A 27,559-nucleotide genomic window follows, 5' to 3' on the forward strand; every position below is an offset into this window, starting at 1 on the left:
AAACCATTTCAGGTGACTACCTCATGAAGCTCATTGAGAGAACACCAAGGGTTTGCTGAGTTATCAAAAAAAGCAAAGGGTGGCTACTTTGAAGAATCTAAAATATAAGACATGTTTTCAGTTATTTCACACTTTTTTGTTAAGTACATAATTCCATATGTGTTCATTCATAGTTTTGATGCCTTCAGTGAGAATCTACAATGTAAATAGTCATGAAAATAAAAGAAAACGCATTTGAATGAGAAGGTGTGTCCAAACTTTTGGCCTGTACTCTGTGTATCTATGTGTGTGTTTAATGCTTTTATCCATATGTTTTCATATTTGTGAAACACTTTGGTGCAAAACGTGTTTGCTTTTAACCCTTGTGTTGTCCTCGGGTCAAATTAGACCTGTTTTCAAAGTTTTTAATATCAGAAATATGGGTTTCTTACAACCAAAGTGCCCAAAAATAACATGGATGCATGCATGTACGTTGTATGGAACCCATATAACAATCATCGCAGGTACAATTAATGATTACTTTCATTGAATTTTGGGTGTTTTATTCAATTTTATAGCATTTTAATTTTTTTTTTTTTAATTTAAATGGTTTCTATTAGTCAAACAAATGCATACTTTCTGCTTTTTTTAACAAAAGAATTAGGTATAATGTCATTTAAATTAGGTTTAATGACCATGAATTTAAAAAAAAAAAAAAAGCATGAGAAAAGTGACTCAAACGTGTGTGAAGTGTCAAAAAAAGCTGCGTGTCAATCACTGATCACACGCATTCATTCTCCCTTGTGGGGGGAGGGGCTTAAGAGACCATTTTGGGCTTTAGCGGAAAGGGGGTGGAGGGACTGAGAAGTTGTCGATGTTCACATTCTTTGGCTAAGTCCTGGATCTTCCCAATCCTACCTACGGCACCTTTAAAGTGCTATGAAAATGACATAAACTTGAACATTTTGAGCTATTGTTTGGCGACTGTTTGTTGGAGCCGACTGCATCACACCGCTGGGATTAACAAAGTGTCTGAATCTGAATCACAACACCAACTCCCAAATGTAAACTGGGAGCGTAATTTCACACCTGAAGCGTTACACCAACTGTTGTGTGCCAAGTTACAGTCTTTTGTTCCAACGAGTGATTACGTATCATTTATATTTTTTTTTACAGCCCTCATTGAAGCAGCTGGACCGAGTGCATTAACCAGCTTTTATAGCAGAAGACAGAGAAGCATTCATAGCACTAAACATGTTCAGTTCAGTGCGATGTCATCATGCAGAACACCCAGACAGGTGGCGAAGGTGGGAAACACATTTGACATGGCAATAAAGGCAGCCATTAGTTAAAATAATGGAACGTCACACCACCGCAGACATTGTGTAGTGTCTGGCCGGCCCTCGTACGGTATATTTAAACAGCTCAGAAGCCTCTGAGGCTTGAGATTTCACAGTGGTAACCGGAGCGCTCTCCAGACTGCTGAGCAATACGTGCTCTAATGTGACCTCTGACCCCAGTCCCAGGAATATAGATCAGAAAGAGAGGGCCGGAGGAGGGGAATAACACTCTGCGAGAGAGAGAGAGAGAAGCAGAAGCTACAGTTTTCCAGCAGTCTCTGATGGATGGTAACGTTACACAGTTTCCATCAATCACGTCCGATCGGACACCGGGATATCGCTCACTTGTCAAGACGAGCCATTTTCCAAGACACTTCCAGACAAACACACACACAAAAAAGGGCATTCTAAAATGCACACGGTATGTGAAGATACACAAGTTGGCACATATATTCAGGGACACACAAACAGTTCTTTCTTTCTGCACGGCTCGTTTAAAGGGAAGGTGGCAAAGCAATTTGGCGGTGCTGAGAGGGTGGTGGGTGGGGGGGGACGCATTGAGGTTCAAGTCACATCCACGCGTGTGGGCTGCAGGGAGCGGAACAAACAACCAAAAGCCTTTTTAGGTTTTAAGACGCAGACAACCGCGAGAACACGCGCAACAATAGGTTACAGTGACTGCAGCATCCCTCTTTCATTCCTTCAACCAGGTTCTAGAAAAGGTCGGCTCATATCCACTAACCTGTTTGAGTTTAGTTTATTTATAAAAGGGTACAGCGCAAATTAATAAAACACATGATTTCCCAGGGGTTAAAAAAGCCAGAATTAACCAAAAGGCTATTTTTCATCTGTAGTCCCCTGCCTTCGATATTAAAAAAGGCTTTTTAAAATACAAAGAAACCTCTAAATATCCAATTCTTTCATGTTTAAAAGCAGTTAGCAGAAGTTTCTCCTTCTTTTCTTTCGGTCGTGCATCTCTACCGCAGCGCTGCAAACTGTCGGCTGGTTGGTTTGTGTACAGTAACCATAGCAACGCACAGTAGCTGACCATAAGCCGTAAAACAGGCGAGAGGCTGTAAACTGTCACAAACTGCAGTAAAAACCCGGATTGGGACGCAGATTATTGGATACATGTCCAAAGAATGCTTCTAAAAACCTGAATAATACCAGAATATACCACACGTATTAAAGGTCCAATGTGTGGGCATTTCTCCCGTCTAGCGTTGAGATCATATATCACAATCAACTCTCTCTCTCGCCACGCATTGGTATTACAGCTACGGTAGCCTTCACGCTTCAAAAAGCCGCTCTCTTGCTCTTTTTAATCTCCTTTTACTTTACGAAGAAGAAGAAGACTCCTGTTCCTAAAATTTGGATTTTGAATACGTGTGGTCCTCCATGTTTCCTTCTTCAAACTTGCCACCGGGGGCCGGGAAGCTACGATACCCGTTAGCAGCATTAGCAGCAGCTGTGAGTTTATCATGTGACAGAGAAAACGTGAAATCTGGAGCAGTATGTCCTGTATGTCCCTCACCAGCTAACGGATTTCTAGATGGAGCATGAATATGGAGCATCTACCCCAGTTCATGAAACTTAAAATGTAAAATTTCAAGCCAATAGGAATACTTGGAATTGATGGTGGAGGTAAATATTCATGAAAAAGGACAAGTTGGTGAATGGGCAACACAGATTTTTATAATGAACTCAACAACTAAACACGTTACACACTGGACCTTAAAAAATAAAATGCTATATTCAGAAAAAGGCCTTATTCTGAATATCCAAACGGAATAAGCTGTTTACATGACCCGTATCAAATTCAGGATAATAGCTGAATATTAGTGTGCATGTAAACGTACTTAATGTTGGGGTCAACACAGAGGGGGCAGAAAGACACAGCATTATACTGTAAGGAGCTACAGCTCTATTAGACTGCAAAACCCCTAGTTAAATATATATAAAATCTATGAGGCATGAGATCATTTGAGATAGGGAAGCATGGTGGTGGGGGTGGGGGGGGTTGTTCTGTAGTCCTCATTACTGAATCTCTCTCAGCGTGCCTGTCACTCACCACCTGTCTGTCTGCCTCGTTAAGGGCGCTGGAACCATGAATCTCCCTCAGGAGACGAGCCCACGAGTGGATGGGAGCACTCGTGGCCCACATATCTTAGCAACTATAAACATATGCCTGACATAAGTATCCCAGCATAAGCCTCGTATAAATAAATCCAAACTTACGAGAGGGAAACGGCAGCCGAACCCGAGCCCCTGAGAGACGGAGGAAGAAAAGGCTCAGTGGGTCGTGCTCGGCACCATTTTGCCTTCCTTCCTGCAGGCTTTTTTTTTTTTTTTTTTTTTTTTACACCCGGCAGTAAAATCCTTTCTCAGCTACCCTCACTGCATTCAGCGTGGCAGGGAAAGTTAGTGGGGGGTAGGGCCAGAAGAGCCAGAGTGACGATGAGGGGAACCAAAACAATCTGCTCTGGGCTTGCTTGTTTCTGTGACCCCCTGGAGAAGCACTCAGCTGAGGCCATGTGTGTGTGTGTGTGTGTGTGTGTGTGTCTGCTACACTGTGTGACTACGAAAACACAGCACAGCGAGTCCTTTTTTTCTGAAGGGGAGAGAGAGGGGCTCTGACTAATCTCATTTGTTTCCCTCTTGCACTATGTGGCTTTTTATACAAGTGGGCAGTGGTCATGGAGATTCAGGGGTTAATTGACTCCGTTTTTTTCACGGTCAATAGCCATCAATAATCTACTCAAAGAACCAGACGCTGACCACTCGGGGTGGCCGGACCAGGCCGTCAATCACACAGGGACTGGAATGTCTGGTCCTGGCTACGCAAAGCCTACAGCTAAGCCACGCACACACACTCCTGGAAAATTGAGCCTTCAAAGACGGGCTTATGAGTCCCATCTCTGACAAAAGAAGAGATGGAATTAGTGGGATTTAAGGGCGTCAGCGTGAGGCACGGTGGCATTAGCGCTGCTCTTCACACGTCTCCATCCGGGCTGGAATCACAGGCCCTCTTTGGGAACACACTTGGCGGCAAACGTCTGTCACAACACACAGAGACAGCTGCAGGGGCCTGGAGACTGAGCTGGAACTGGTCCAGTGTGGAGTTTGCGAAGGAATGTAGGGACTGGGGTTTTTTTGGCAGCTGGACTCTGATACATGTTGTGAAACAGAGAAAAGAATGCATGTTTTTCAGGGCCATATGCTAAAAGGGGACAGCCCGTATTCAAAATATGTTTTAGCCAGCTTCACGTCTGAAACATGTCACCGCATTTACACGCACACTATTAATCGGAATAAGACGATATTCCGAGTTTGATACGGGTCATGTAAACAGCATATGCCGTTTGGATATTCTGAACAAGGCCTTTTGTTCGAATATAGCATTTTCTGAAGACGTGGGATATTCCAGTAATCTCGCCCGTTTACGGATTACGGTCAGCTACTGTACGTTGCCATGGTTACTGTACACAGACCAACCAGCCGACAGTTTGCAGCGCTGCGGTAGAGATGCACGGCCGAAAGAAAAGAAGGAGAAACACCGCTGCTTTTAAACATTATGAAAGAGTTAGACATCAACAGGTTTGTGGATATGAGGCGACCTTTTCTAGAAGCTGGTTGAAGGAATGAAAGAGGGACGCTGGAACATTAGTGGAATATTTACTTTCAAAAGCCATGTTAGCAGCTTAGTCAGAATATTGTCTTTTTCAGAATAAGGGCAAAAAAACGGAACATTAAGCCCATGTAAACGTAGCCATTGACAGCCCTTATACAAAACATGTTTTAGCCATCTTATGTCTGAAACACTGGCTCTCAGCATATACAAGACTGAGTACATAATACCGAAGCTTAACCAATGAAACGAATGAAAAGAATAGAGCTTAAGTCCTGCAGAGGACTGTTCCACCTCACAGAACAAGGAAATGTGTTCCTATTGATGTGGTCCATCAAGTCAGGTCCGCTTTATTCCCGGCGGAGGCACCCCAGAGGCAGGCACCTCCTTGAGCCCTGAGCGCAGCTGACCACACCCCTGGAACAATGACCTCAATAAACTCAAACATGGCTCCATTTGCTCCAACAGAAGCACTGGGGGTAAAGGAAAGCAGCAAACCAGAAATGAGTGCTCTGAGGCTTGGAGGGAAAACATTACAAATGGGCCGCTGTAGACATAAATCAATCTTTGCATTTTACCACTTGCTATCCAAAAATCCATCTCCGTACTCACAGGTCCCAGGAATGAGGATTAATGAGTGCGGGATGGCCCAGTCGCCATCGTCTCCATTGTTTTGACAGTGGACTCCCAAAGGGTGCCTAACAGGGAGTGTACCTGCAGCTTGTGCCTAGTGCAGACTAGAGATGTTCCCCGATACCGCCTAAAACGCTGTTATCGGTATCGGGAAGTACTGGAGTTTATGCACTGATCTGATACCACCTAATAAAGCCCTGAAGAAAATCTACGTTAAAGTAGTTTTATACTCTTTTCCCGTTATAACTGACTGTAAAAATAAATAAAGTTCTGTGGCATTCATTGTTTGTGTTTGTTCATGTTGCACAAAGAGTTTAACCTGAGCCAGACAGACAACAGAGATAGAAATATCCCATCCATACAGGGAGAGGAATATACAGCTGTTATACATCATATCACATTCATACAGGAATAGTAGTATACAGCTGTTATATATCAAATCACATTCATACAGGGATAGCAGTATACAGCTGTTATACATCACATCACATTCATACAGGGATAGTAGTATACAGCTGTTATACATCATATCACATCCATACAGGGATAGTAGTATACAGCTGTTATATATTATGTCACATCCATACAGAGATAGTAGTATACAGCTGTTATACATCATATCACATCCATACAGGGATAGTAGTATACAGCTGTTATATATCATGTCACATCTATACAGGGATAGTAGTATACAGCTGTTAAAACAAATATATGACACATTGGTATCGGATCGGTACTCGGTATCGGCCGATACGCAAGTTCAGGTATCAGAATCGGTATCGGGAAGCAATAAAAATGGTATCGGGCCATCTCTAGTGCAGACCACAGCGTCAGTGAGACTATGTAACAACGGCTTTGGGTTCCAGGAGGCTCTTCTTTCTGTCCTCCATCTCTGTCCGGCACTCCCAGCGGGAGGCGGTGGCCTGGGGATTAACAGAGCGAGTAAAGCACATACATTTCAGCTGTATTGCTGAGTCGCTGTTCCCCCTTACGCAACCCCCCCCAACCCCTCTCTCTTCACGCCCCATGAGGATGGGCCGCATCCCGTTCCACTCGGCACGCTGGGCCGTAAATACTGCGCAGCATCAGGAACAGCAGGTGCTATCACTCCCTATCATTAATTATCCCATGCTGCATCACTCTGGGGCCTCTCACTAAACTCCAAATCTCCTGCACCATCTCATTCCAGTTGGTCGGTGTTTGAGAAAATGGGAAGCCAGGCTAAAGTCCAACCAATTCCCATTTTCTCTCACTTTCTCTATTTTGACAATCAATGAATAGGTTTGAGTCATTTTTTATGAAAAAAAAGTATTAAACTTCTCTGATTCCAGCTTGTTAAATGTGAATATTGTTCTAGTTTCTTCTCTCCTCTGGGACAGGAAACTGATCTTTGAGTTGGGGACAAAAACGAGACATTTGAGGAAGTCATCTTGGGCTGAACACTGATCCACACTTTTCACCGTTTTCTGACATTTTTTAAACCAAGCAACTAATTGGTTAATCGAGAAAACAGCTGACAGATTAATCCACAATGTAATTAATCCTTAGTTGCAGCCCTACTTTCTCGAATTCCAACCATCCCAAAATTCTGTTAATGTCTACAGCTCTAAAGCGATTCTTCTCTTAAAGGGATACGCCACCGTTTGTTAAAATAGTTCTTATCACGGTCTCCCCTGGCTGTAGATACAGTAGGTGGGCCAACGCATTTTTTGTTAGGTTGGTTTTTTGTCTTTTGTTGGCTCACTTTTACTCACAACATGCTAACCGGCAACATAGGATTCCATTCACTACGCTAAGCTAACTAGCGGTGGCTCTGTCGGTGTTGCCCCGGACTAAAACGATCTACAGCTAGGGGAGACCCCACCTATCTACAGCTAGAGGAGACCCCACCTATCTACAGCTAGGGGAGACCCCACCTATCTACAGCTAGAGGAGACCCCACCTATCTACAGCTAGGGGAGACCCCACCTATCTACAGCTAGGGGAGACCCCACCTATCTACAGCTAAGGGAGACCCCACCTATCTACAGCTAGAGGAGACCCCACCTATCTACAGCTAGGGGAGACCCCACCTATCTACAGCTAGGGGAGACCCCACCTATCTACAGCTAGAGGAGACCCCACCTATCTACAGCTAAGGGGAGACCCCACCTATCTACAGCTAGAGGAGACCCCACCTATCTACAGCTAGGGGAGACCCCACCTATCTACAGCTAAGGGAGACCCCACCTATCTACAGCTAGAGGAGACCCCACCTATCTACAGCTAGAGGAGACCCCACCTATCTACAGCTAGGGGAGACCCCACCTATCTACAGCTAGAGGAGACCCCACCTATCTACAGCTAGAGGAGACCTCACCTATCTACAGCTAGAGGAGACCCCACCTATCTACAGCTAGGGGAGACCCCACCTATCTACAGCTAGAGGAGACCCCACCTATCTACAGCTAGAGGAGACCTCACCTATCTACAGCTAGGGGAGACCCCACCTATCTACAGCTAGAGGAGACCCCACCTATCTACAGCTAGGGGAGACCCCACCTATCTACAGCTAAGGGAGACCCCACCTATCTACAGCTAGGGGAGACCCCACCTATCTACAGCTAAGGGAGACCCCACCTATCTACAGCTAAGGGAGACCCCACCTATCTACAGCTAGGGGAGACCGTGATAAGCCCTATTTCAACAAACGGTGGCGTATCCCTTTAAATATCCATTTATCTCCTTATTTCCTACAATCCTACAGTCCAGTCCTGATTCATTTTGCTCCCTGATGTGTCTCAATCTTTGTCCAGCGCTCCCGAGAGACTCCTCCCCCCCCCCCCCGCTGACAGCCTCGCTGATTTTCTTCTCTACTCGGATGTGTCTTCTGGTGCTTGTCTTCCCATTCTGACGGGTTTTCCCCCCTGCTGTAAATGTATTCCAAAAACTGCTGTGCTGCTGCCAGCCAGGAGACGTCACAGGGACTGATGGAGCGCTGGAGGGAGAGATAGCCCTTTGCCCCCCCCCCCCCCCCCCCGCCGGAGAGCTCATAAATAATACCGAATCAAAGAGGAAGAGCAGCATGAGAAAGTCCCCGAGGTGAGTTTGAATGAACACGGTCAAAAGATGTGAGAGCGCGCGGCCTGCTGCTGATGGTTAAAGTCCGAGCTCCCAGAGAGCCTGGCCCACAGGCCCACGAGCAGGGCATCGGGTCGCTCTCAGGTGAGGAGGCCTCACTGTCAACCGTGTGGAAACCCACAGAAACATCTGGCGCGACCACAATAAAACAAACGGTGGCTTCCTCCCGACCTGGTCACGCAGCCGCAGGGCAAAACGTGAACTCGAAACGCAGAGTCGGACTGCGTAAAATGACACCGGCCCACATATTAACAGGTTGTGAGCAAGAAAATTGGTCTGACGATGATGATGACTTAAAAACACATCTGGCAGCAAAAGAAAAGAAGAAGCATGGGATGTCTTTCAGCGGCTGTACAAGACATTTATGGGGAAGGACAAACCAGATGTGTCTGATATAGACACAGAAACCTGCCAAGCCACTGGAGTCCATAACTCATTTCCAAACCACCTTGGACTAGAGATGTTCCGATATATTATAGAGTGTGGTCTAGACCTACTCTATCTGTAAAGTGTCTTGAGATAACTCTTGTTATTACTTGATACTATAAATTAAATTGAAATTGAATGTGCACTGCACACACTTAAACACAGATTTTCACACATACACAAACACACGTGTGTGTGTTTTAAACCATCTGTCCCACAGGTTCTTCATTCTCTGAATGCAACCGGGTGGCTTTCATTCCTCTCAGTGCACTTTAGGCACGCTGCCATCTCTTACCTGACTCAATGAGTTGGCTTTCCTTAGGACAGGTGCTGTCCACTTATTTTTAATGCTCACCTCCCTCTAATACAACCCGACCACAGACAACTGCAGTGGGCCACTGCCGCACGCCCTCCCCTAGCCCACTTATGCTTTCCGGCACAGCATGGGTCTGGTGTCAGCATTCCTGAGCCTCACAAACACACACGAGTGTGTCTTTCCTTTAAAAAGGAAAAGGGCTACATGTGCATTGCTGCACTTGGCTTGCAACAAAAGATAGCTCTTTAGAAAACACTGATTATCTTCGGACGGACTGATATCTAACCTTCATCAGAAAGCCAAGGCAAACATTAGTCACACGTCTCACCTTACACACTGTGTAATAGACTTTGTTTCTGAATCTCAGGCGTTCAGAGCTACGCCACCGAAATCACTAGGGCTGTCTTCAACTAAAGAAATTCTTAGTCGATTTTTTTTATTATCAGCTGACCAATTGCTGCAGCTCTGACTCGTAAGATTTTGTCGACTAATTGCATGATTTTTTGTGGAGAAACTCCGTTTCTACAGATCTGTTGAATCAAATAATGCAACGCTCCACTTTAAATCCTGTGGTTAACAGAAACGAGCTCATACGTTTCTTCGATATAAGTCATTCGGCACTAAAAAGGATTAAATTAAATGACTACTGGACTAAAGAAATCTTAGTCGACTTAGACCAAAACGACCGATTAGTCGGCCGATTGACTCAGAGGAGGAAGCTCTTAAACTCACAGTATGAAAAGACTTTACTCATTCTCTCTTTCCAGAACAGATGAGCTATCTTCGGGCAACATTAAGGGGATAGCTCTCTGTTCTCTTCAACATCGCAGATTGGGAGTTTTGACTCGTTAGGGTAATCCGTTAGGAAGAGGCGGACAGGACACTCAGCCTGAATCAATTTGATTCCCATCGAGCTACGAGCGGAGTGAAGAGACAGATTGAAAAGCGGATAAACAAGAAGCCAGAGCGGGGGAAATTCAAGGATCTTTTGTGACATCATTGTGCGTGCACTTTTCAAAAGAGAACATTGCATTCTACACAAAAAAAACTCTGTATTATGTGGAGCACAATAGCTGTTTTCATTCCAGTGATCTGCCGGCTATGTTCAATATCTCAGTCGGAGGACATCATGGGCAATAAACCAGAGGCCACATGACACACCAATATTTCACTATTATTATATATGACAATACTCCGTATTTCATACGGGTCATGTAAACAGCTTATTCTGTCTGGATATTCAGAATAAGGTCTTTTTCGGTATATAGCATTTTCAGATTAAGACGTGTGGTATATATTATTCTGGTTTTAGAAACATTCTTTGGACATGTGTACAGCGCATTCGGAGTATGTGTCTCAATCAGGGTTTTTACTGCAGTTTGTGACAGTTTACGACCTCTCGCCTGTTTACGGCTTACAGTCAGCTACTGTGCGTTGCTATGGTTGCTGTACACATATCAACCAGCCAACAGTTTGCAGGGCTGCAGACCCGATAAGAAGTAATCTATGTAAACGGGAACAGCTTAGTCGGAATATCGGGCAAAAAACTGAATATTATGTGCATGTAAACATAGTCAATGTCTCTCACACACTCTGGCTAGTCCACACAACATTCCTGGATGGGAAAGGAACGTGCTCTGGTTCACTATCGTCTTGGGCGGCGCTGAGCTCCGCACGGAGCCACGGTGCCTCTGCAAAATAGCCTCTGGAAGGAACTTGTTTTGGTGGAACATGTGTACGTTCAAAAGTAGTTTTAGTCGTGCCACAGAAAACTTGGACTAGTCTAGCTAGCTGTCTGGATTTACCCTGCAGAGATCTGAGGAGCAGTTAACCATAGTCCTCACAAATACACCGGAGGTTAGAACGCCAACACAGAGACAGAGGAAGGAGACGGACATTCGGCTGAAAAGAGGGACATCCGGTGGAATTTCCAGCGGCAACGGAGCAATCCCGCAAGTGGAACGTTGTGGATATAGACTAGATAGCAAGCAAAGTATCTATGTTCACGGCTTGATTTCGTACGCTTTGCATCCAACATGACCAACAGGTTAATGAATGGACATCCCAGAGGACAGAGGGACAGTTCCCTCTTTGATGAGTGTGGTGTGTGCTCCCCTTTGTGACAATCTGGGATGAAAAAGAGAATCGCCACATGAAGGACAGCGTTCCTTTTAGGATTTAGTTTTAAGCTCCATCACATCCTTGAAGGCTTTCAGTTGTCACGGGGGGGGTGGTGGTGGTGGTGGTGGTGGGGGGGGGAGTCTGCTGGATGATTCTGGCAGATACGGCGCACAGCTGTAGAAATCATTAGTGCGTGTTTGTGTCCTCGCAGTTTTTTTTTTTTATTTTCTCTTGTTGATAAATCCGTCCCCTCAGGATGAGATGATCCACGTTAATGACACTTAAGTTGGGACAAACAAACAGAAATTAATTTCGGGGGAGATGGCGAGTGACTTGGATCGTAAACGCTGGAGAGAGTTTCAGAAGGAGTTCTGGAAACTGGTAGCCGGTGCTCTTCGTACTGGGGATTAGAGCTGCAGATATGAATCCATAACTATTAAATCAATCGGCCACTATTTTGATAATCGATCAATCCCAATCCCATGCAATTTCACATCATTTTGGACCATTCTTATCACTATATCTGAAAAGAGTGTAGAGCTACAAAGATGAATCGATGGCTTGTCAGCTATTAATCGCCAACTATTTAGAGTCTGATTAATCCAGTTATTTTTTATGAAAAAGTCAAAAAACTCTGATTCCAGCTTGTTAAATGTGAATATTGTTCTAGTGTCTTCTCTCCTCTGGGACAGGAAACTGAATATCTTTGAGTTGGGGACAAAACGAGACATTTGAGGACGTCATCTTGGGCTTTTTGGGACATTTTAGAGACCAAACATCTAATCGATGTTGCCCTAACGTTGATGATGATCATCATCATGTCTTAGCTGGGAAGGCTGAAATATCTGAAGGAAATCAAACCTGCCAATGTTTATGCTGCTATGCTAAGTCTTTTGGGGAAAAAAGAAAAAAGAATTTCAATATTTAGCAGCTCATCCTTTCATTTCTCCACACCAGCGGAAAGCCCACTTCTGCAAAAGGAAGGCTGCTTCTTGTCAGACAAGCGCCCCCTGCTGGTAAAAATCCAGAACATAGGCATTTCAGCTCTTTTTTTTTTTTTTTTTTTTTTTTTTTTTTATATAGACCCCAGATGATTTTCAGATATTTTCCATGTTGTAATACTCCAAGGCTACGAAAAAATGGGGCAATAAGAGAATGCATGCAGAACAAACGTGTCTCAGAAAGAGAGAGAGAGTGTGTGTGTGTGTGTGTGTCTGTGCTACTGGTGGAAACAAGAAACCAACTCCCACATTATCGTCCTTTCACAGAATCCTCTAAAAGATGGAGGTGCACTTCCAGTGCGACTTTCAGGCGCAAATGGTGTTTCAGTCCTACATTTCATTTTGACAAAAAAAAAAAAAGGTCGTTGTCCACTCAGAATGGTTACCAAGGCTGCTTTAGTGCCCACAGCTCCAGGTTCTCTCTCTCCACTGAGAAAACACCAATCAGCCTTGTCTACATGAGTCCAGATCAAGCATGGTGGGCCTGTCTGATGTTGTCAAGAGTATAGTCAAGAGTAGATTAACATAGCGACACATGTTGTACCCCCTGGGTGAGCACTATACTGGCACGCAGGACTACGTGCAGGTCCTGTACACAGCGCTATGCACAACAGCTGATCCCTCTCACGGTCATTTAAACGGAGAGGAGAGAGAAAAATGTAGAAAAGAGCGAGACAGGTCGGGTTGGAAAAGGGAGGGGGGGGATAGAAACTTGCTCCTCGTCCTAAAGTACTCTTTGGTAAGAGTTCAGCACGGTGCTGGTCTAGTTAGTACCGTCTACACATGCAGCTCCTTTCATTTGTAGTAAAGGAATAGAAGGAGCAGCGATGTGTGACCGAGCGCCCCACCGTCTTTTCCAACTTGTGCTCTCTCTCTCGCTCTCCTCCACACAGAAAACGTTCATTTATCGCCATAATTGGAAGAAGAAGAAAAATCAGCCAGACTCACCTTCTTCCGGGGCTGCCATTTCATCATATTTGTAAACCAAGAATGGACAGCATTAAGATATTACGCGAGAATGGAATGTCGATTCAAAGAAATCCCGAGCGCAAGTCATGCTGCCTCCCGACTTCCCTCAGTGTTGCAGCGGCGGGTTTTCTCCCAGAAGCGATGCATGATGGTGATGGTGATGTGCGAGGCTCAGCTTTGCGGCAATTTTTTTTTGGGGGGGGGGGGGTGGGGGGGTAGTAGTGGTGGTGGTGGTGGGAGAGACAGCACAGTCAACACAAATCCTACATTAGATCCACAGTTGAGCTCGGAGAATAAAACCACAGAGTGTCGAGTGACAGTGTGTAGGGGCTGGGGGTGAGGGGGGGGGGGTGGTGGGGGAGAGATTCCTGTGCGTAAATCCAAAGTCCGTTATGAACCCACTCAGCTGCTCTCGGCACGCAGGGATCTCCGCCTCCAGGTCCAATCCGGACTGTGATGTTTCAAAATAATTCTTAAACTTTTTTTTTTTTTCTCCTCCAAACGAAGCCGTCCGTGTTAAGTAGGCACCGTTAGTCCAGCGTGACGCGGGCAGACTGGCTCCTCTTCGATCCGGAGGAAACGACGGGGAGACGGAATGTGCGTGCCCAAAACGCAGAAATATTCATGTCAGTGGTCAAATCCGGTCGAAAAGCACTTTTTTTCTTGGAAGTATTGGTGGAGAAACAGTCCAACAGAGCCCGGCGGAGACAGCGCGACAAGCAGGGAGATTACTTTCAGGGAGAGGAGGAGGAGGAGGAGGAGGAGGAGGGAACAACCACCAAAAAAAATAGAAAAAATAAAAATCCCAGGAATTTCTGCGAGGAGCTGGAAGGATATCCTGATTCCAGCAACAGCAACAAACTGGACTCCGGCTCTCGGATGACTTCCTTCCCTGCGCTCCTGCAGCCTCGCAGACTCGGAGCAGGCAGAAGGGAAGGCAGCAGGGTCATAGCGCCGGGACGCACGCACAGCGCGCTTTTTACACTTTTACGCACAGAGCTGACGCAGCCGCGCAGACGGGAGGCAGGCGGTGGCTCCGTGCAAGGGCGTAGGTTTGGTTTCAACATGGGGTCTGAGGATCCTACCCCGGATAATGAGAGTGTTAAACACTTAATTTTCTGCATTCTAGTGCATTTTATGCAACAATTTGTGGTGCAAATGTCTTTATTTATGTAAAGGAAATTATTATTATCCTGTATTACACATGAAAGGACCTATAGACAAGGGCATAGGTGGGGGGTGACACAGTATAAGTGGGGAGTCTAGGGGTCCTACCCTAGAACATTTTGAGTGCCAAATATTTCATTTATGCAACAAGTTGTGCCTTTTCTACATCCAATTTTGGTGCAAATGTCTTTATTTAAGGAAAAGGAAATTATTATTCTCCTGTATTGTTCAAAGCTTTCTGCAAATTACAAACATCAGGAGGTTTTATTTTTTAGAGGTGTTGAGATTATTCAGATAATCGATGCATCGAATCGTGGACATGGACGATGCTGCATCGATAATTGGCCGGTTCATAATCGATTATTTCTGTTTACAATTTAATTTAACATAGGCCTAACAACATTTCTGTTTACATATTCTGGTATGTTTTGCACATTCAGGAAGTGCCATGTGCTCAGTGCTGTATAGTTTTATGTATCCAAGTCATTTAGTATTAGAGCACTGCAGAATGTTTGGTTTTTGAAGCTTGAAAAGCTATGAATTAAATATCCTACCTAATCGAATCGGGAGATCAGTGAAGATCCACACCTCCTAGTTTTTTGTTTTTTTTTAGGAATCATGGCCAACAACAAATGTTGAAGAATGAGACCTTGTTAAAGCCAGAATCTCCGAAGTTTAAATCGACATAAAAGACATTTAAAATCACTTCTATGTTTTTCACGGTTGAATGAATGTATAATCAATGTGAGCATCAAACTAACAGACTAATGGTCTAATGGTAGTTGGTCCCCGGTGGACTTCTTTAGCAGGTTTTGTCTTTAAAGGTGCCCAATCACAGAAGCTGGTCAGTCTGACATCATACTGCCTCATTACTATTCATGAGCTCGCCCAGTTGGGCTCGGTTAAGGATGCTGATAGCCAGGCTCTCATTGGCTAGCTGTTAGCCAATCAGATTCAAACAGCTTAGCTTGTTGAATATTAATGAGATCTGGCAGAAATCGAGCTGAGTCTTCCTGCAGGCTTTCTATATGATGCTAGAATGGCTTGAAACAAGGTAACCAAGGCATTTCTTCCACAACAACAGAGTCCATGGTAGAACTTCAGACATCACCACAAAGTCATGAAATACGTGTGGCAGGGCACCTTTAAGCATTTTGAGTGTTATTTATTTATTATCTGCTCTAGCTTTTCCAGCGTTTTAGACACAGGTATGGAAATAATAATGGTCCAAAATTATGTGAAATTGCATTATTTTTTTTTAATTTTCTTAATGGAGGCCCCCCTAAACCTCCCGCCAAATGCGTGCACCTACTGTAAGTTTTCTACAAACCTAGGGGAAAACACTGTACGTATTCAACGCATTCTCATGAACGGGTTCGTATGATATCGTACGGAAATGTATGCGCATCCATTCACATGATATCCTAGGAAATTAGGCGACCGACTGCTGATTGTGATGCTACAGAGCTCCGTGAGGCTGCCGGTCGTAGCAGCGGCTTTTGCTAGTCGATTTTTAGCCGACAAAATGTTACAGGTAGCCTGATACAGGGCTCCGCGAGAGCGGTGGTTGATAGTTGAGTTGTGAGCGTCATGCAGCGGCGACAGTTAAAGTGCCAATATTATGAAAAAAATCACTTTTTCTGGGATTTGGGGTGTTCTTTTGTGTCTCTGGTGCTTCCACACGCAGACAAACTTTGAAAAAAATCCATCCATGCTGTTCTGAGTGAGATACGGTTTCTGAATGTATCCTGCCTTCAGTCTCCGGATGAGCTGGTCAAAATCTGCACGGCTTAGGCTTGGTGCCTAATCTTAACTTCCGTCGCGGCAAAACGCTTACATTTTGTGGACTAAATATAGCCGTAATGTCTGCCAAAACGACCGGAGGCTCGCGGTGTTATGTACCCGGCTCAAAGTCCCCTATTCTCTGGTAACTGAACCACCAACTACCGCTGATACGACGGAGGTCCGTAGCCGGCGCAGCGAAGTTCTGTATAGCGGCTTCAACAACTAGCAACTGCCGCACGCTATCATGGAGCTCGTAGCCAGCCGGCGGTCTTCTAATTTCGTAGGATCTCATACGTTTTGGTGTGCACACATTTTCGTAGGCTATCATACTGACCTGTTCATGAGAATGCGTTGAACCAGAATATTCATCAGTGGATATGTAGTCTGGATCAACAGAAGTACTGCTCTCTGTGTGTTGCCGTTGTCAAAATCCTTTCACAACAAACAACGTTGGAGCTAGCGAGCTACACGCTGAAAATGTCAAATTTTGAAGAAGATGTGGACGGTGCTACAAGTCAGGCATGCTGTGTTTTTTCCAGGAATGATTGTAAAGATTTATAAAGAATATGTTTAGGGCATTTCCTCTCTAACTGGGAGGTTTTTGGGACCGATTGGTGGAGATTGCTGTGGACGAAGTACACACGGAGATACACTGGTAAGAGCCAATGAGGTTTAACCATGTATCAGCTCATTTAAATAGCTCACGGTACTGGATTGTGTCAACAGTTAACTTCATGTAATGTTGGATGTGGCGTTTTCTTTTGCGGGGTCCAAATGTTCTACCAGAACAAGTTCCTTCCCGAGACTATTTAGCAGAGCCACCGTCGCTGCATCTGGAGCTTAGCGCCGCCCAAGACGCTTGTGATTGGTTTAAAGAAATGCAAACAACCCAATCCCAGAATGCATCTGTAGTGTAGCAAGACCTTTACTCCACAGCGCTGTGGAGCTAGCGCTGGCAATACGAGACTGGATATGCGAAAACATTAATACATCATTGTTTATTCACGAGGAATTATCTCAAAGTAAAAGAAAACGGAGACAAAGAAACGGTCGATATTGAAGCAATGTGAAGTCAGCTTTAGAAACAAGCGTGTGATTTAAATTGGTTTAGGTAATGGACTCTATGGAGCTGTGAGGGGGGGGGTCAATAAGGTGCTGTCTCTGCGGGGTCAACTGGGTCTGCAGGGCACAAAAGGGTCACTCTGATAACAAAAGACAAGTAGGAGGAGGGGGACACACTGGCATATGGCCTCATGGACAAACGCCTGCTGTGCACAGGGAGTCCATGAGACACTTGGAATCTCCACATGGGTGAACATGAACAAAATGCTCGACACTTCCTCCGCAACCACAGCTGGCACACGAGCAGAATGACACTGTGGTCAGGCATTGTGCAAACTATCGCTGCTGACATCTGTAGTCAAAGTGGAGGGTTTGTGTGTGCTTATGTGTTACAGTATCTAGATGTTGATAATGGATTACAATGCATCAATTTAATTCCTAGATGCGAGCTAATGAATAATAATAATTTATACTTTATTTATCCCGCAAGGGAATTTACAATGTTTTCACTCTGTTGTTAGAATCCACACTACACACATGCATGATCTACTACCCTTTTTTATTCAACCTGGACCCTATTTTCTGTGACTGATGGGAACATTAATCTTTGACATTGGTGCAGTAAGTTAAGCGCGAAACCGTCTACAATGTAAGTCAATAGAGCAATTGTTTACCTTCAAGAAAGTGCTTGTTTTGCCGCTGACAGGCTCAGATTATTATTCTAAGTTTCTAACAACATTATGGAAAGGATTTCTAAGGAGGTCGACCTTTCTGTTAGAGAGTAAGATCCTTTTTTAAAACATAAAAACAGCCGCAAAATTGCGTTCGGTAAACCCACCAGACTCCATGTAAATAATCAGTGATTTTAGTCTTGTAAAACACACTTCATTCAAAGTTGACATAAACAAAATAAAACTATGAAAAGCCATTTTGGATCGTCTTCCCACTTTTTCCAACCATTGCAATTCTAGTTTTGGTTGAAATAAACACACAGTTTACTGATTTACTGATGTGAACATATGTTGGCGTTTTTTTTAAATGGAGTCTGGTGGGTTTAGATCTAACGACTTCAGAGCTGTTTCTGGTTAAACAGAAAGGTCTCGAACAGGTTTTAAAGGTCTATCTCTGTAGGGATCCTTTCCATAATGTTGTAAGACACTTAGAATAATAATCTGAGTCTGTCAACAGCAAAACAAGGACTTTTGTGAAGGTAAATACACGCTGGACAATTGTCCTATTAACTTACATTGTAGCTTGTTTTGCCGCTGCCGACTACAGCAATCTCTCTTAATACTGGACCAATGTCAAAGATTGTTGTTCCCATCAGTCACTTAGACACATGGTAACATAGGGTCCAGGTTGAAAAAAACAGTAGCTACTCTTTAACTTCTTCCGGGACATGAACTCCGCTCCCCAGCTTGAAAGCCCTGTGTTTTAGGAGCCAAACATCCCCCATTTTCGTAGCTATGTGTACGAAGGATTTATGAGAACAGCCTGTCCAGCTAGAGACCGACGTCTGTCTCCTAAGCTACTGTTCACCCCGCTCACACACAGACATTGAAGTCCCACCATCTAAAACAGGTTTTACTCAAGCGATTGTTTCATAAAAGCCATGTTTGATGATCAATCAAAGGCCACTTCAGTCTGTTCTGCAGTGAAGCCTGTCATCTGGCATCTCCATACAGCAGCAGGCTCCCTGTGCGTGCCTCTGCTTTCCCAATCAGAGCCGCACAGGAAATCAGACTCCAGCCTTCACAGGGAAACTCTTTCATTTTCCATAACTTGGAGCTGTTTAAAAGTTTGCACTTCCTACTCTTGTTTTTCCCCAATCATGTCTCCCCTGTATGTTGCGATCAGGGGCTGGCTTCATAAAGACAGGTTAGCGTGGTCTTTTACTCTGAATCAGACGGCTGTACAAAAATAAAGACGGAGTCATGTTGAATGTAAAAAGCTCGTCACCCTACCGCAGGCTGTTTCCAGTGTCACAGTGAGCTGTCTTATAACTGACAAAAAAAGAAAAGCATGGCTCATTTTGTGGTTTGCTAACAATACTCTTGACTGAGCAATGTGAAGGGAAATGGTTTTTTTTGTTTTTTTTTTAAGAGGTGTAGCAACCCTTCAGGAATGCTACTGCCAGGGCCGGCCTTAGACTTTTGGGCAGGATTTTTTGGGCTTTCCGTCCTCAGAGCCAGAACTAAACATGGAGAAGCAGCGTTCAGTTTTTATGCTCCGCATATCGCGACCATCTCTCAGAAAACCGCAGGTTTGCTGCAACTCTCAGTTCTTTTAAATCAAGACTGAAGACCTTTTTGACGCTTAGGAAATGTTTAGAAGTTCAGTTTTATTTTGTTATTGTCTTGTGTTCATTAAAACATCTTTTCTAGGCCCCCCAGTGACCAGCAACTGCTTATATCACTTAGTGGGTAGGTAGGGCCGTCTCTGGCTCCTGCCATATTAACTTAATTACAAAATGTTTCCAGTAAAATGTCCTTGTAACCGTTACATTTTTCCACAAGCCACATATTTTCTGCTGGAAGGAACACATAGGGCCCTATCTTGCACCCTGCGCAGCACAAAGGCCGACCCAAGTATCTTTGCTACTTTAAGACCGACCAAGTTGTCAATTTCTCGTCCAGCGCCCGCCGGTTTGATAACGGAGATGCTAATGACGGACGGCGAGCTTGAGCGCAGTCTGTTTCTGTCAGAGAAACACTGCGAGCTGCTACAGTTTGCTAGCCTGACGTGGTCCTACTCAGATTCTAGTCAGAATGTGAGTCTGAAACCGCTCCATTGGGCTGTGATTATGGGGCGTGTTCCAACCGAACCAGAAAAAAAATGCCTCTGCATTCATTGGATAGACCTCCAACCAATCAGAGCAACGGAACTCAACACTGTGTATCGTCTCCATAGCAACCACCCTTTGCACAATGCATTCGCGTGCATTCGTTCTAACTTCCGACTTTTAGACTTTTTTGAAGCTGGATATATCATTTGTTTCTTGTAAATATAAATGTGGATAACGTTAGTGATAGCGACATGCTCGCTACCATCGCATTTCTAGAGATGGATCGGCAAAAACACGTTTTATATCTCTGATTCACGGCTTTGTTCTAGCGCCGGCGATCCCTCTCTTCAGTCTCTCTCCACCATATAACACTCTCTTTCTTCAGTCTCTCTCTTGCTTTCGGGCAGTTGTTGAGGCTCCTCCGCTGAGGATTTTAAAATGAATGCGCTGTCGATATCTTCTGTAATAGACGCGATGGTGGAATCTACACATCTCAACAAATTCAACCCAAGCGTTCTTTGGTGACGTGATTGATTCGGTTACTGTTGAGCATCTGTCCGACAATCTGATTGGTCCGAACAGATCCTGTTCGGGCAATAACTGCTTCTCAACGGAGCGACTCCAGACCGAACTTCCCGACCTCGAATTTTGTGGGCGCGGCTAAGTTTGGCTGGCATCCAGGCTAACAGTTTGCATCTTCTGCCGCGTCGCAGGTTGCAAAGCACAGCTCAGACTCAGGAGTACACATAGTTGGGGCGGTTCCAGGCCGGGTCCCGTTCTCACCACAAACCAGTGGTGTAGTCTATGTGATACGCAGGTATACGCAGTATACCCACTAAGAAAGCTCCAGGATTTCCATATACCCACTTAAAAATGCCCAATGACACGCAACAACATACTTTCCATCATATTTTTGATACATTTAGAATTGTCATCTGTGTTTTTTTCACAGGTATTTCCACTGTAAATTGGTGCATTAAATTGTATCCAAATACAGGAAATGAAGTCATTGATGCTTAAAACTTCCCTGGGGGAAGACACCCAGACCCCTAACTATGATATGACCACCCCTCCCCCAAAGGCAGATTCTGGCCAATATACAGTACAGTACACCCACTACAATAACTTAGACTACACCACTGCCACAAACGAACCGCTCAAGAGTTCGTATGAAAGCGTACAGAGATCACCTCTTTAAGGAGGTCTCGTTTCACTTTTGGTGCGCATCAGAGTGCAATGCTGCATTCACGCCTGCCCACACGGACCACACCAAGGGGGGAAACCAACTATGGTGCCATTCAACAGACCTAAATGAGGCAGCTGTTGATTTTGTCGACTAATTGGTGAGTTGATTTAATTGACAGATCTGTAAAAATGAATTGCCTGAATGAAAAAAATAAATTACTGTTTGTGTAGTGTTCAATGTTGTTATCTGTCTTGTTAGTCTTTATTCCCCATTGACGTTCCACAAAAATCTTGTATTTTTGCATTTTCGATGCGTTTTGAGGTGAATTTTCAGGGTGAGACACGGGGGAGAGGGACGGAGGGAGGGGAAGCACTTCAAGTGAATCATGCGCTTATGCTGGTTGAGATTAGCCTGGCTCCGCCTGCCTACGTACTTGAATGAAATGTACGAGAGTCTGGTACAGGACCAGGCTAGGTTGAGATTGCTGTTATAGCCTTGTTTCACTCAGGGGAAAAAAATGTCAAAAATACAACAAAGTTTGCTTAACTTGTTCAAATACGCTGGCCAGTCGGATCCCAAACAACGAGCAAGAATGTGGAGACATTACATTTCGTACCCATGCAATGCATGCACTCTCCGGGACCTCCCACTTTTCAAATGAAGCACAAGCCGATACCGCAGGCCGACTGATCAACTAAAAGCAGGCAGCCCTAGTATCCTCACGTCCTTGCGTATTGCTGTGTACACATGTCTGTGCATGTGTCATTGGGGTTCACATCTCTGTGCTCTCCCTGTGGGATTTATTGCCTCTAAACTCCAGCCTTGCTAATTAAAAGGTGGCTGTTTAATCGAACAGGGCAGGGGGACAGATAGCGCCGCGACACTCCCATGTTGTGACTTAGGAGCGAACGTCTGTGTGGAAATAAATCACCCTCAGACATTCAGGAGAGCTTTTGGAGCGTTGCTCCTCTGTGGGGGTTTAAAGACCTTTTCCAAACAGCCTCTGTTACTGTGTCCTGCACTTTGAGCACCATGTGGAATAAACAGGCAGGCAGACGGACACATCCTGGCAAATGACCTTCACCGGTTCCTCAGAGCTGTGTGATTTCTGACCGTCTTGTGTAAGTCTTAAACGGAGCTGATTTGCTATAGACCAATTTGGAGTGGACGTCCCAGTTAGGTCACTGCAATTGCGCACGCGTTGTGGTGGCAGAAGAACAGCCGAAACAATGGTTTATCACGGTACACCCAAGGTTTTTCATGGACGACTTTCTTATAATACATCCATGGGGATAGCTGGCTAGTTTCTGAGCTAGCTTGATTATTCCACCATGTTTTAATGCTACGTTGGGTACAGAAAATGAGCCAAACAGCCGACTGGTGAACACCAGCAGTGCTGGCTCCACAGACAGATAAGCTAGCTAGCTAACTAGCCAGCCCTAACGTTAGCTTACTATGGGCCCTATTTTAACGATCTAAGCGCGTGAAGCCCCTGGCGCAGGTGTGTTTAGGCCGTGTCCAAATCCACTTTTGCTAGTTTGACAGCGGAAAAAAGGGTTCAAAAGGGTTGTACTTAGTGTCTTCATTAATCAGAGGTGTGTTTTTGGCGTAACATGCAATAAACCAATCAGAGATCATCTCCCATTCCCTTTAAAAGCCAGGCGCGTTTGGACCTTGGAGCATTGCTGTTATGGAGGATTTGCACCGTAATATTTTTGTTTGTAATCTTCTGCATGTTCGTCCCTGTGTGTGTAACAAGCATAGTGTGTGTCCCTGTGTGTAACAAGCATAGTGTGTGTCCCTGTGTGTGTAACAAGCATAGTGTGCGCGCTGTGCACAAGCCTAGGAGCATTTTACTAATGCTCTGTTAAAATAACAATGAAATGCTGCGTTATTGACTTTAGACCAGGTTTTTGTTGGTCAGTGGTGAGATCACTTCCCACTGCCTCAAGATAGCAATACGCCCAGAATGCACCTGAACACACCTCCCTGCAAGACCAGCACGCCCAGAATGCACCTGAACACACCTCCCTGCAAGACCAGCACGCCCATGGGCCACAGATAGTCGCAGGTGCATTTGCAGTTTAAACAACGTGGGCGCTGGACGGAAAACTGACTACTGCGTCGGTCTTAAACTAGCAAAGACATTTTCCTCTGGTTTTGTGCTGGGTTGCGCCGGGTGCAAGATAGGACCCTTAGTCTACTAAGAATTTCTTTAGTCGAGGACAGCCCTTGAGAATATGAACACAGGTCTCAGTTCTCCATGCAAAAAAATTAAGCAATGAACAAAGAAAAATATTACAAAAACCATCACCGAAATGCACAATTCATTAAGGGTCTTTAAACACTAATTTATTACATTTACCACAACAGGGGAATCTAGAACTCACAGTGTTTGACCGATTGCTTCCACTGTAAGACATGGCAGCTGGATAAATCGGTTTTGAAATGCTTAACAACATTATAATAATAAAAGTGTTGAACAGCGATGACACCCACCCACTCTGTTGTGCCATACATCACTGAAAACAAATCACTCCTTCACCTCTTTACAGTGCTCTATTCTTAGATGATGTATCAGAATATAGCCTGCTTGGTGGATCATGTGAGGTGGCTGTGCACGATGGTGTGTGCGTGGGTGCGTGTGTGTGTGAGTACATGCATGCATGTGTCTTAGTTGGAGCTTGGTGTTGATTAAATGTCTGGAGCCTGAGGGGGGATAATGAGAGCCTCTAATTAATGAGCCTGTGCATATCTCAGAGTCACAGGGCCCCTATCTGCAGCGAACAACTGCGCACACACACACACACACACACACACACACACACACACACACACACACACACACACACACACACACACACACACACACACACACACTGCACCGTAGGGATCTTTCACTGCACAGCATTTTCTCCAGGGACGCCCAGCTGGGAGTGCGTCACTCTGGCTGCTGTCCCTGATAAGTGTCCTCTAATAGGGATGGATGGGGGGTTAGGGGGCCCCGCTATGAGAAGGTCACACGCACTGACCACCCAACGTGCCCCCAAGCAAAGGCTGATGTCACGGGCCCTGAAAACCATTTCAAATCGTATTTGTTGGCTGGGTCCGGTCCACAGGGAGCATCGGGAGGGGTCCATCTCCAGAGGAGACTCTCAGTCCCAGCAGGCCAGAGAGTCAGGTCAGCATCAAGACTCACTACGCACTTAAATTAACACTTCAAACTGTGTGAGGATTTGGTCAAGACTGTAAAAATAATGGACGTAGGATGGCCTGCTGTTTTTTTTAAAGATTTTTTTTGGGGGGAGCATTTGTCGGCCTCTATTTCTACAGGACAGCTGAAGACATGAAAGGGGAGAGAACGACATGCAGCAAAGAGCTTTCCCCTTTATTATAGTGACAGTGGATAGACATGAAAAGGGGGGAGAGAGATGGGGGATGACATGCAGCAAAGGGCCACAGGTCGGATTTGAACCCGGACCGCTGCAAAGGACTCAGCCAACATGGGGCGCACGGTCTTACTGGGCGAGCTAGAGGCCGCCCCAAGAGTTTGCTTTTTGGCCGTTGCCATCTTGTGTTTTTTGGAGCCAGAAGTGACCATATTTGGACAAAGAGGGTGGAGCTGTGGAGCAAGACACGGCCAAGCCAGCGTTGTTCATGGTTGCAATGGGGCTGCACTAAGCTAAACGCTAAAGAGGGACATTTTCAACCCCTCTGAACAGAGTCATCCAGCAGTTTTCAACAAAAAAAGATGACGACAGCCGAAATGCCAAACTCGAGGCTTCAAAACAGCAGTCCAGAAACCAATGGGTGACGTCAAAAACGGGGGGATACATCATGATTGACAGCTGGCATTGATGCGCGTCTGTGGGCTAAACAAGTATTAATGGTACACGATAAAGGAGGGGTAATACCCAGGGATTTCCCCCGAATCCAGGATTTGGCTTCTGATTCGGCTGAATGTTGGGCTTTTTGACGGAGTTCTGGTTTCTGCCGAACCTTAGAATTATTGTCCACCGAACCGAACCCTACGCATGCACTCGGGGCGCTATGCTCGGCGCAGTAATGACGGCGCCGTTGGTTACAGGAAGGTGTTTACGTAGGTGGAGCGTTCAATGCAGCAGGCTGTGAGGAAGTGGACATGGAACTGGTGAGCAGAAAAAGTTGTTGTTTGGCAGAACTTTCAGTCAAAAGAAGGCCATTCAAGTCCAGCTACATGTTCAATCTGTTCAATACTGATTGGTCTGGTGGTGGCGAGGACCCTAAACTATACACAACATGGCCGCTGTTACAACATTTGGTATGAGTATGTTATGGTATGTATGTACTGGTACGCTCTTTACTCATCATATCTGGTTACAGGTGGTAACTGTGTATACCATTGTCTGTACCACTACCCTTTCATGAATCATGGGCCCCCACCTATAAGCTTTCCTAGCTTCCTTGGGGGACCCATTCACTCTACCCAATTGATATTGTACCCCAACTGTATTATTGTAACGTTTGAAGTGGTATTGTGAATAAACTCAAACTTAAACATCCGAAAGAATACGAGTTGTGCATGAAGGAATCTCCAGACAGCAGCCAGAATGCAGCAACTTCAGGTACGGCAAAGGAAAAACAGTCCCTGTTTACTTCATTCATGTGTTTACTGGGTTCATGGACTGAGGATGGGAGGACGAGTCAGCACAATCTCAACCAGTGGATTTAGGATTCGGCCAAACCCCAAAAATCTGGATTTGGTGCATCCCTTGTAATAACTAAGAAAACAACAAGAGAAAACAATCTCTGGGGCTTGGCTCCTAACTGGGTGCTATAGTCACAACACCAAACAGCCAGGTCTCACGTGTGGATTGGAGTTAATTTGTGGGTTGAAGGTATAAAAGTTGCTTACATTTACATAAAAGAGCATCCATGGCAGCACACACAAACGTTCACAAACAGTTGGACCGAGCCACTGGAGCGTAGAGAAGTGGGTTTATCTGATCTTCAGCCTTCAGTAAACATGAACCCTTATCTGTGTTCTGTAAAGAGTGCGATGAAAGCTCTTTTTTTTCAGAGACATTGTAGTGTTTAATCAATGATACAGCCATATGATTATGATCTATGTATCCTCTTTAAGTCCCATCCCCTAATTTTCTATTATTTCTTCTTTCTTCTTTCCCCAATTACACTAATGAAGAAGGGCTTGTTTGTTTTGCTGGAGTCGCTCAACAGTAGATGTGTGTGAACACATTATGCAAAGAGAAGGCCCTTTTGCCTTAGAGATGTGTTTAATAATTCAGCAGTGTTGGACATGGATGAAACGGGCTCTGGCATATTGTTTGAATCAGGCCGGCAGTAAAACAGGCGCTGGGGTTTGACGTCTGCGGCGGGATCAATAATAACAGCGTTGCCACATACTCCGACGCAAGACACAGATCCTGTGTGGTCCCTCCTCGGAGTCCATTTACCCGGGATAAAGGCGCAGCAGGACAATGTTTGCCAATGTGTTTGTGTCTATCTGCTTCCACAAATACAAATACACACACATAAAAACACACGAAAGCATGCTGCGGTCAGACCCACCCATCTCTAGTCGCTAATTTAGAAAAACCCCCAAAACCAAACCCATACCTCTCTTTTTCAATTACCTTTCTTCCCACCATCGGCACCACACCAAATCTATCTACATTCTCCCACAGTAGGGTTTTTTTTTCCTGCCTTTTTTCTCTCTCATATCAAATGTATCCATGTGTTGCCATCACAAACACACACCCACACACACTGCGTCACACACATACATACTCTCCTTCACACACCCACACGCACACACAAAAACTCTCCACACACATACATAGGCCTACTCTCCTTCACACACACACGGCGTCACACACATACTCTCCTTCACACACACACAAACTCTCCACACACATACATACTCTCCTTCACACACACACTGCGTCTCACACACACATACTCTCCTTCACACACACACACAAACAAACATACTCTCCTTCTTTCACACACACACACACACACACACACACACAAAAACTCTC

At 45.0% G+C, this 27,559-nt stretch overlaps 1 protein-coding gene across 4 annotated transcripts in view; it reads right to left on the minus strand.

Annotated features, from left to right (window-relative positions):
* LOC114555278 (tetratricopeptide repeat protein 28) overlaps positions 1–27,559 on the minus strand; it is a 386,074-nt gene that overhangs the window by 248,077 nt on the left and 110,438 nt on the right. The window contains exon 1 of one of the 4 annotated variants that reach the window (XM_028577569.1): positions 13,513–13,702. The exons of the other annotated variants lie outside the window; for them this stretch is intronic. Within the exon in view, the coding sequence (XP_028433370.1) occupies positions 13,513–13,539 (27 nt within the window). The 5' untranslated portion in view covers positions 13,540–13,702. Of the gene's footprint in view, positions 1–13,512; positions 13,703–27,559 lie in introns of those variants that run through there. 4 annotated transcript variants of the gene reach the window in all.

Source organism: Perca flavescens, chromosome 5, assembly GCF_004354835.1.
Source record: "Perca flavescens isolate YP-PL-M2 chromosome 5, PFLA_1.0, whole genome shotgun sequence".
Taxonomy (NCBI): Eukaryota; Metazoa; Chordata; class Actinopteri; order Perciformes; family Percidae; genus Perca; species Perca flavescens.